We start from the raw sequence: 9,967 nt of genomic DNA on the forward strand, positions 1-9,967 counted from the left end.
GCAACGGGGGCAGCCGGAGCATGGTTGGGGGCCGCGGGGCTGGCCTGGAAGGGCCGCTTGCGGGCTGGGGCGAGCCCGGCAAGCTCTTGGGGGAGGCCTGGTGAGAAGCCGCCGGAGCACCGGTGCCTCCCTCGCGGGCCGCCAGCGGCGTGCAAGAGGCGGGGGCCGGTCGCGGTCTCGCAGCATGGAGGCCGAGGGGCCGCCGCCGCCGAGCTCGGACGTGCGCCTGTGCGGCTACTTGCGCAAGCAGAAGTCGCAGCACCGGCGCTTCTTCGTGCTGCGCGGCGCCAGCGCCAGCGGGCCGGCTCGCCTGGAGTACTACGCGAACGAGAAGAAGTTCCGCCTGGGGGGCCCGGCCTCGCGCCCCAAGCGCGCCTTCCCCCTGGCCAGCGCGCTGGGCATCAGCAAGCGGGCCGACGCGCGCCACAGGCACCTCCTGGTGCTGTACGGGCCCGAGGGCACCTTCGGCGCGGCGGCGGAGAGCGCCGAGCAGCAGCAGACCTGGTACGCGGCCCTGCTGGAGCTGCGCGGCACGGGTGAGTGCCAGCGGCCGGGTCGCGGGCTGCGCTGCGCTGCGCTGGCGCTGGGCTGGCGGGGCGGGGCGGGGGGGGGGGCTGCAGGGCGGAGAGGCGCCTTTTAAAAGCTCGCCCTGCCGCGGGGGGAGGGGGCCCGTGGACCGTGGCGGCGCCCTTCGCTTTGGCCGCGCAGCTGCCGGGGCCAGGGCCGGTAGCGTTCGGCTTCTGCGGCGCCAGGCTGAGCCTGGGAAGCGGAGGAGCCCCTGCGGCGTTGGCTTTCCTGGCCGCTCGGCGTTCCTTTTGGGGAAGGCAGGCGGGGTCGGGTTGAAAGAACATGATGACGCCTGGTGAGCTTTGGGGTCTCTGAGATTGGCTGGACTAGTGGGGGGCGGGAGGGGGTCGTCGTGGCCCCAGCCCAGGCAGAGTCCTTCCAACCCGGCCTCTTGCATCGGGGCTGGGCCGCCTTGGGCCTGCGGCAAGCGGGGGCTCCGTAGTCGCTTCCCAGGGAGAGGCCGAGGCTGCCAGCTGCCTTGCTCGTTGGTATCTGTGGCCAGTAGGGTCGTCTTTGGGGGAGGGTCTCAGGGCTGGGGGGTCCCGGCTGCTTCAAGGTACAGAGGCTTGCTTGCTTGCCCAGGGGCCACCCTATGAGCTGGTGGCAGGTGGGGGCAGCTCACAGCCCTCTTATGCCTTGTCCCACCCACTAGTGTGTCTGGAGTGGGAAAAGCCAAACTCTGGATAGCAGCTTTGGAACACTGACATTTTCAAAGCGATATTTTTTTAGGTGCCTGAGGAATTTGTTCTTGAGATTTTTCTGGCCCAGTGTTCATTTTGTGTTGACAAACCTGACTATCCTTAAATTATTTTCTGTAGTATAAATAGACCTAGTTTATTTATTTGTCATTTATCCATAGGGTAAATTTGATTTATTTATGGTTGTTGTGGGTGCTACACCTCTGAAGATGCCAGCCACAGCTGCTGGCGAAACGTCAGGAACTACAATGCCAAGACCACGGCAATACAGCCCGGAAAACCCACAACAACCATCGTTCTCCGGCCGTGAAAGCCTTCGACAATACATTGATTTATTTAGTTGATTTTTTAAGTTGGATTCTCTAGGTATTATATCCAGAGGAGGGTAGCCGTGTTAGTCTGCAGTAGCAAAACAGAAAAGAGTGCAGTAGCACCTTTAAGACTAACCAACTTTACTGTAGCATAAGCTTTCAAGAACCACAGCTCTCTTCGTCAGATGCAGGGCCGGATCTAGGGTTGGCGGCACCCAGGGCAACCCAAGTCCAGCTCCACGCGTGTGCGCCCAGTGCACATGCGCTCCTGGCACCACGTGATGACTTCACTTCCGTGATGTCATCACACAGGGAGGCGTGTGCCGGCTGCCCCGGCGTGCCACGGAGTTTGCAGGGGCAGTGCGGCTGGCTGGGAAGCCGCCCGCACCATTCGCCTGCCCCGCAGGACAGGGGGCGCGCAGCAAGCCACCCGCCCCTTGTCCTGTGGGGCAGGCGAATGGTACGGGCAGCCTCCCGCGCACTCCCAGCGGCTGGCAGCTGAGCTCGGCTCCCCCCCTTTGGCGGCGCTGGGGGCAGACTTCCCCCCCCTCTCCCTCCCCCCATCGATCCAGCCCTGATCAGATGCATCTGAGGAAGAGAACTGTGGTTCTCGGAAGCGTATGCTACGGTAAAGTTGGTTAGTCTTAAAGGTGCTACTAGTCTTTTTTTCTAGGTATTATGACAGTTAAAGGGGCTCTTAGCCCAAAGGACATGCCATAGAAAGAAAATACAATGCAGCTGCTTCCACCTGATGTCCGTTATCAGTTGTAATATTAAGAAAAGAAGGTGTGCAGTTTACGCAGTGGAGCCAATTCCCATACAGTGGGCAGGGTCCCACCTATCCATTCCACGGCACTTTCCCCTGGCCCAGGGCTTTCTTGCATCCGAGGAAGGATTCTTGTGGGTCCAACCTGCCCCCTGGCCACTTATCCGCAGGGTGCCTTGTTTCCTTACGCCTCCACATGAGCCTCGGGCTCTCTCCTCACTCATCCCCCCCTTTTCTCCAGGTGTCGTCCTCCTGTTGTGGAAGTTGGAGCTCTCAGTGCTCCTTCGGTGGCCGCTGTGCTCCTGTTCCTCAGACATTCTGCCCATACGTGGGTCTTCCAGGGAGCATGCACAGTCTGTGGGGAGGGCAGTGCAGCCAAGGGCATGAAACAGCCAGCTGGTCTGCCAGTGCCCCCCCTCCTCCCGTTTTAGGGGGTTGGTTTTCTCTTCGTGTGGGATCCTTGGCTATCATGGCATGTTTTGCAAAGGGAAGGGCTCCCTCCGTCCACCCTAAGGAGCAGGGCTTTCTTTCTCTCCCTGTAAATAACTGTGGTTTGGGCCCTCAACATTTGGGCCCAGTTAGGGGGCTTCCTCTCACGTCATCGCGGGTCAGCCTTTGGCCCCCAGCCCGGAAGGCTGCCTTTCACGGTAGCTCACCGGAAGTGCCCTGTGGGCTCAGGAGGGAAACCTTGCTCTCCTCCTCGTCAGCCTAGCATGGAAAATATGCTTTTCCCTTTTCCAGCTCAAGCAGTCTGTGAGGGACCGTGTTGCAAACGCAGCGGTTTGTGGGTTGAAGCCGCTGTTGTTGAGGTGCTTAAAAGATTCGTGATGGGAGAGGGGCGTGCAGTGGCTCGTTTCTGGTCTTTGGCTCAGTGAAAGTGCTGGGATGGCCCTTGGTAGAGAGACCGTTTGTTATTTCTTTATTTATTAAATTTATAGTCTGCTCTCCCCTCGGGCAGGCTCAGCCGATAACGACATTATATGTGTGCCCGTGTATCGGGCAGGGGTTGAGAGAGCCAGTACGGCTTCCAGGCCAACCCACGGAGCTGGGCTGGGCCATAACTTCTCAGTGCCGTGCACCTTGCCAAGAGGAGCCTGTGGCTGAACTTTGCTCGGGGGGGGGGGGGTTCAGCTCGCAAGCAACCCCTGGCTTTTGCCTCCCTCGGTCCCTGGGCCATGCTGTGCCTTGGCTGGCCTGCTTGATAGAAGTCGTTCTTCTGATTGCCTCCCCGCTCCAACTGTTGACACTCTTCCCAGCGATCTTGCTTGCAACACTCTGTGTGTGTGTGTGTGTGTGTGTGTGTGTGTGTGTGTGTGTGTGTGTGTGTGTGTGTACACAGCTGGTATGCACTGCCTGGTACATGGTGTACTTTCTTCTGGGTCCTATTCCCAGTGTGGGGGAGCAGGGTTAAGTGGGGTAGAGCAAGTTTGCATGGAAGCCGGCATTCCCAGGTTCCCTGGCAGGCGGAAGGGAGTGAAGATCCAAGGTAGCCTCTGGGCCAGAGGTTTGGGGAGGGAGTGCTTTGTGGCCCGGGTAGGAGACTCTGGAATGGGTGGGGGCACCGGCAGTGTTCCTGGGGGCGTTCCTGCTTGGGAGTTGTTTATCTTTCCTTGTTCCCAGAACTATTTAGCTTAAACATTTGCTCAGTCTGGAGACCCGACGTTAACCTCTGTGAAAATCATCCCACCTGAGTCTCCCTGGCAACTGTCTGCATCTCTCCAGGGTGACGGGGATGGGTTGCCAGAGCGCTCAGCTCTCTGGGGGCAGGTTTAGCGGTCTGCGTTGCAGCCACCCACGTGCTTGACCCCCCCCCCATTTTCAGAGACGGCCCCCCCTCTTCCAAGGCCTCTTTCCCTCCTGGCTGCCTCCTCTTGTATCCAGGCAAGAGCAAAATGCCCAGCTGTCGTAAGAGCTGGTGAAGCAAACAGACGGCTGAGCAACAGTTCCTGGCTTAAAGCAGTTGCTCTACCTCAGAATCAGCTGCATTCCAGCACCAGGCAGGCGGTTCTGTGGGTATCAGTGAAGCTGCCTCCAGGCCTAGGGCTCTAAGTGGCCGCTGCCTTGGGGCTTGTCCAGGAGGGCTGGGTGGTGCTGCAGCGTGGAATGGGCTGTGCTGGCTTTGGCCTCTGCGTCCCTCACCCTCTTGGGACAGGCTGGGCACAGAGGCACTCGGCCTCCCTGGCTGTGCCATCATCCAGGGCCCTCTGCTCCGGCGGGAGTGGGAGCACGTCCTGCAGCCTGTTAGACCTTTGGGAGGCTGGTGGGGGGCTGTGCCCACGCAGGGGGCTGAATTGCCCCACTGTTGGGAGCTGTTAGCCACACGCCTTCTCGAGGCAGAACGGGCTTTAGAGCCGTGCACTTTTGACATGCCCAGCGGCAGCTGCCTGATGAGGTTTGGGAGCAGCAGCTGCTGCCAGGCACTGCAGGTACTTCGGTCTCCTGTGAACCTGGCTGGCCCCTCGCCACCTTCCTTCCTCTCCCCCTTCTGCCCACGGAGTCCAGACTGGCTTGGGGCAGAGGGCTGCTGGAGGTGGAAGTGGGGCAGGCCAAGCCCTCCTTCCTGACAGCCACCCCCACCCCCCACCCCCGCTCAGGCAGCCTCCTCCGTTGTCCTGCTGATGTGCGGTTCTGCTTTCTGCTTTCTTGCAGACAAAGCCCCCCCGGAGGGAGGCGGAGACTCTCTGCTCTCAGGCCCCGCCTTCAGGGAGGTGTGGCAGGTCAGCCTGCGCCCCAGAGGTTTGGGGCACACCAAAAACTTGGCCGGGACCTACTTTCTGTGCCTGACGGACAAGACTATCAGCTTTGTGAAACGGAACTCGGCTGTGGCCGCCGTGGAGCTGCAGCTGCTCAACGTCCGGCGCTGCGGCCACTCCGAGAACTACTTCTTCATGGAGGTGGGCCGTTCGGCCGTGACGGGCCCTGGAGAGCTCTGGATGCAGGTGGAGGACCTGGTTGTGGCCCAGAACATGCACGAGACAATACTGGAGGCCATGAAGGCCCTCAGCGACGAGTTCCGAGTCCGCAGCCAGAGCCACTCCTTGGCGTCCACGCCCATCTCGGTGCCCCCTCGCCACCAGCACCTCGGCACCCCCCCGGCCAGCCAGGCGACTTTCCCCTGGAGACCCCGCCCCGATGGGACCCCCACCCTGAGCAGGAGCCCTGGAGCCCAGGGGCAGAAGGTGGCGGGGCTCCCGAAGCCCGGTTCCTGGAGCGATTACAGCACCGTCTCCTCGGATGAAGGGGGGTCAAGCCCAGGCAATCTGCGGCCACCCAGCACTCCCGACCCGCTGAACTCCCTGGCGGCAGATGGCGAGCTGGACTACATTTCTATGGGCAGGCTGGCTTTGCCCAGTGGGCACACCTTGGCCCGATGGGGGCTGCGGCCAGAGTCCCACAAGCGAGCCTCTCTGCCCCCCATGGCCCTGGAGAAAGGCACAGCCAGCCTGCCCTGGAGGAGGCCGGCCCTCAAGCCCGTGGCCACGTCTGCGAGTTACCCCGAAGGACTGAACCGCAGCGCTGAGCCTGGCTACATGGCTATGCTGCCTGGCATGGCCCTGAGTGCAGAGGAGCAGGTCTACACCGCCATGACCCCCGGCAGCGTCTCGCCATCCCAGGAGAGTGGCGGGTATATGCTGATGTCCCCCAGCGGCAGCTGCTCTCCGGATGGGCCGGGCCAGTGGGTGCTGGGCAGCAGGAGCGGCGAGTCCTCGGCCAGCGACTACATGAATATGTCCCCGGCCAGCCGGTCAGCCTCCAGCACCCCACCTGAGTACAGCCCCCTGCTGGCCCCTCCTAGCGGTGCCCCGTTCTACTCCCTGCCACGCTCCTATGAACACGGGGCCAGGGCCGTCCCCTTCCCCTTCCCCCCGGGGCCCCTCTCCAGCTCTTCTTCCACCAGCTCGGAGAGCCTGGAAGAGTCGGCGGGGGCCTTGTGCTTGGCCCGTCCTCCTCCAGGGCTGCTTGTGGGCCTTACCAAGAGTGCCAGAGGCGTGCCTGCTGCCCCCCGCAGCCCTGGTGACTACGTCTGCATTGAATATGGTTCCAGAGCCCCTGGTTGCATCCCACTGGAGCTTCAAAGTGCCCCAGGAGAGGCCAGCAGAACAGCAGTGCCGGCCAGCGCAGCGGCAATGGCCCCAGGGCCCCGTCCTGTGCGAGCAGACTCTCGAGGGAGGCAATGCCATGGGTCGGAGGCCGTCCCCGATGCCGAGCGGAACGGTGCGCTGCTGTGTGAGGCCCAGGCCCAGGCCGAGGCTGGACTGAACTACATTGACCTGGACTTGGTGAAGGAGGCTGGCTCAGACAGGGCCCCCACCCCACGTCCCGCTGCTGTCCCTGGCCAGGCAGGGGCGCGCCACACCTATGCCAGCATCGACTTCCACCGTTTAGGGGAGCGGTATGGGTGCAGGTCACCCCCTGAGGGAGCAGGTAAAGGAACTTTGGGGCAGGGCTGGAGTTGGTGGTGTATGGGTGGGGGGAGGAAGCTTTGGACTGGTCATGCTGGGAGCTAGGAAGGGGCTATGCAGGGCTTGGGGGCACAGAAGTGGGGAGACTTCGAATCTGAAGTGAGGCTACTGGGCTGGGGAGAGATTGTGATGTCAGGCTGCTCTTGTGGAGGAGTGCGTGCGACTGGGGGTGTTCGTTAAAGGGGCCAAACTGCCCCCCATCCCAGGCTCCAGTGACCCCTCCTGTCTTACAGAAGTTGGGGAGAAGAATCCCCCCCCTGTCCCTGGCAGTCTTCCTTGTCCTGGTGGACTTGCAGTATGACCCCCCCCACACACACACACACAACAAAAGAGTGGGGCAGCCTGAGGCCAGGGCCTGTGCGACCCACGTACATGAACTGAACAGCCTCGTGACACAACCTTGCATTTGTGAAATGCTTCTGAACCCCTGTGCATCTTCCTAGTAGCCCTCCAAGGTAGGCCCTTCACAATTGGGAGACCAAGGCTGACAAGAGTCCCCTGGCACCGTGCTGCGCTCTTGGCTTCAAGCATTTTGGCCCACGGGACAGGGAGGCGGCCCTTCCTCACCTGTTGGAGGGGTCAGTTCTGGGCTGGAGGGACCCCTGTTCCAGCTTCCTAGGGGGCAGCTCCTGAAAGCTGCTGTGGCATAGTGGCTAAGTGGTGGGGCTGTGGTTTGGCACTCTGCTGGTTCCACTCCCACTCCTGCCATGAGCTCAGCAGGCGGCTTTGGGTGAGCCCCTCCTTTCCGCCCAGCTCCCCAGCTGTATTGTGGGGATACGAATAACTCTGACTTTGTTCACTGCTCTCAGTGGGGCGCTAATCTGCCTAGAAGAGTGGTACATAAGTGCAGTTACTATTTATGGCAGGGACAGTGACTGTCTTCCTGTGTTTTGTTTCACAGCAGCCTTGGGAGGTAGGCTAGGGAAGGAGATGGCTGTGAAGAAAAGGGGAGCAGGAGTTCAGGCAGGCCCTGTGCAACCGGCTCTTCCACTGTTGTCGAGGAAGCACTCCACCCCCTCCCTCCCCTGGCATCAGGAAGCCAGGCTTAGCCCTCCCATTCAGACAGAGAACCCAGGCGTCCCTCCTGCCGCTGCTGGGTGCTGTTTGGGGTTGTTGCAGCACCCCAAGTGCCGTCTGCAGCTCTCTTCCTCCCCCCCCCCCCATTGAGGTCAGCGCCTGTGCAAGGCACTTTTCCTGCACACGGCTCGTGTGTGGTCTTTCCTGCCCGCGCCTTTGCTGCCTGGATCCTCCCTAGTTCTGTTGTTTGAGATTGGGCGGGGGGCGGCGGATCTATCCATGCACGGATCTATCCATGAAGGGGTCGACTTTTTCTCCCCCTTGTGAGACAGGAGTAGGGATGTCTCTTTTGAGGCTCCCCCCCTCCCCCCGCTCAGTTTGTAGCAGCAAAGTCAATACGACCGTACTAGTCCTTAAGGTGCCACTGGACTCCCGTGTTCTTGTTCCAGAGCGCAAGTTTGGACATTCACCTTGCGTTGTGTTGGGGCAGGTATCTCCAGGGTGCTACGCCAGGGGCTGAGCCCGCCTGCTCTGAATTTCCTGTGTTTTTTCAATGTTTGTTCCATCTTGGGCATGAATGGGTTCCCCGCATGCCAGAGTGGAGTGGGGGTGAGGGGGGCAGAATGGGCGTGGTCCACCAGCACGCTCCCCGGGGCACGATCCTGGGCCTGTCAGGAGCCTCCGCGGTGAGGAGCCCTTCGCCCATGCTGTGATAGCCGTAAAACAAAACCAGGTGTCTTTCCTCCTCTCTTTCTTCCTCCGCAGAGTCCTGATGTCCCGGCGCCTGCCGCCTTGGCCGTTGGTTGTTTGCACCAGAGCGACGCGCGTCCCCTCCTTCCCCCTCAGTCCCTGCGAAGTGCCTTTTTCAGGGGAGGGCGAAGCTCTTCCTGGACTCTGGTTCGGGTCTCGCCGCCACACACCAAAGATGAGCTCCCTGCATGCCCCCTCATGCCTTGGCTGCCTGCCATTGGGCTAGGGAGACGGGGAGAAGCTGCCTGCTTGCGTTTCCTCCTCAAATTCGGGCCCTTGGCTCAGCTGCTCTGCCCTCTGGGCTTCATCCCCTGCAGTTGCCAGGAAGGAGCTGGCAAGGAGACCCTGAGCTGCCCCGTTTCCCCCGCCTCGCCCTCCACGCCGGCTGTGGCTCAAGCGCGAGTCTCCTCCCTCCAAAGCGTTCTCACCTCCCTCCACCAGCCAAGTGGCCACTCGCATCTCCTCCTCCTCCTTGCCCCCTCACTCTGCCGGGCTCGTTGCACCCCACAGTGTGCCCAAACGTCCCCACTCCCTCGGCCACCCCTGTCTGGAACTCCTCAGCCAGCTCTTGGGAGTTGGGCTGCGTGCTGCCCGGATCTTGACAAATAAAGGCACTTTTGATGACGGTTCCTGTGTTGATGACGGTTCCTGGTTGCAAGGGGATGGGAGTCCAACTCACAGGCCGGGGTCTGGCTGGCTGCCTGGAGAGCCTTTGCCCAGGGCAGTCCCTTTCCCCTGCCATAGATCCAGAGGAGTCAGCCGCGTTAGTCTGTGGTCGCAAAATAGTCAAGAGCCCAGTAGCACCTTTAAGACTAACCAACTTATTTGTAGCATAAGCTTTTGAGAACCACAGCAATCTTTGTCAGATGGTCTCTTCATCCCCTGCTAGTGGCTGCTTCAGGCTCTGCAGTGAGGAGGGGGCTGCTGGGTGCACTCCCAGCCATCTGTGGCACAGGTGCTGCCGGGCTCCCGTCCAGGGCCTGCCACATCTCTGGTGTGGCGGTGGCAGCTGCCCATGGCTCTGGTATTGACTGGACTAAGGAAAACTGCGTGTGATGTTTGGGGGTCCTACAGCAGCAGCCTGGGGGCCTGTGCCTGGAAGGAGCGCCCTCCCTCCTGCCTGGCCTGAAGGGCAGTGGCTCTTCCTCTGCAGTGGACATAGCATTGCAAACAAGTTGGAAAGAGATTCCTCAGTGAGGCAGAGCGTGGATTGGCTGGATCCAAACTGGACTGTCATCCAACCTGGATGTTTTTTAAAAAAGAAGACCCAAACTCTTCCAGAGCCTCTTTGTAGTAACGAGGGGCAGTCCTGAAGAGGGACAGATACCAGGATTGTGGGGAGGGCAGCTAGGGTCTCAGTGAGGAAGAGGAGCAGCCCCTCCCCATCTGATCTGC

General features: G+C 61.0%; 1 protein-coding gene across 2 annotated transcripts; it reads left to right on the plus strand.

The window, feature by feature from the left end:
* On the plus strand, nucleotides 1–9,198 carry LOC129340365 (insulin receptor substrate 1-like). 2 transcript variants are annotated; one of them, XM_054995126.1, is made up of 3 exons: nucleotides 1–536; nucleotides 4,992–6,767; nucleotides 8,588–9,198. In XM_054995126.1, the coding sequence occupies exons 1-3, from the start codon at nucleotides 185–187 to the stop codon at nucleotides 8,593–8,595; spliced, it is 2,136 nt and encodes a 711-aa protein (XP_054851101.1). In that variant the 5' UTR covers nucleotides 1–184; the 3' UTR covers nucleotides 8,596–9,198. The 2 variants fall into 2 exon arrangements, with proteins under 2 accessions (XP_054851101.1, XP_054851102.1); XM_054995127.1 differs by lacking the exon at nucleotides 1–536 and adding an exon at nucleotides 670–862.
* Nucleotides 9,199–9,967: the final 769 nt, after the last annotated feature.

Source organism: Eublepharis macularius, chromosome 12, assembly GCF_028583425.1.
Source record: "Eublepharis macularius isolate TG4126 chromosome 12, MPM_Emac_v1.0, whole genome shotgun sequence".
In the NCBI taxonomy this organism is placed as follows: Eukaryota; Metazoa; Chordata; class Lepidosauria; order Squamata; family Eublepharidae; genus Eublepharis; species Eublepharis macularius.

Coding starts and splice junctions, on each gene's coding strand:
- LOC129340365 (XM_054995126.1), top strand. CDS start 185: ATGGAGGCCGAGGGGCCGCCGCCGCCGAGCTCGGACGTGCGCCTGTGC. Junction 537..4,991: donor GCTGGAGCTGCGCGGCACGG/GTGAGTGCCAGC, acceptor GCTTTCTTGCAG/ACAAAGCCCCCCCGGAGGGA.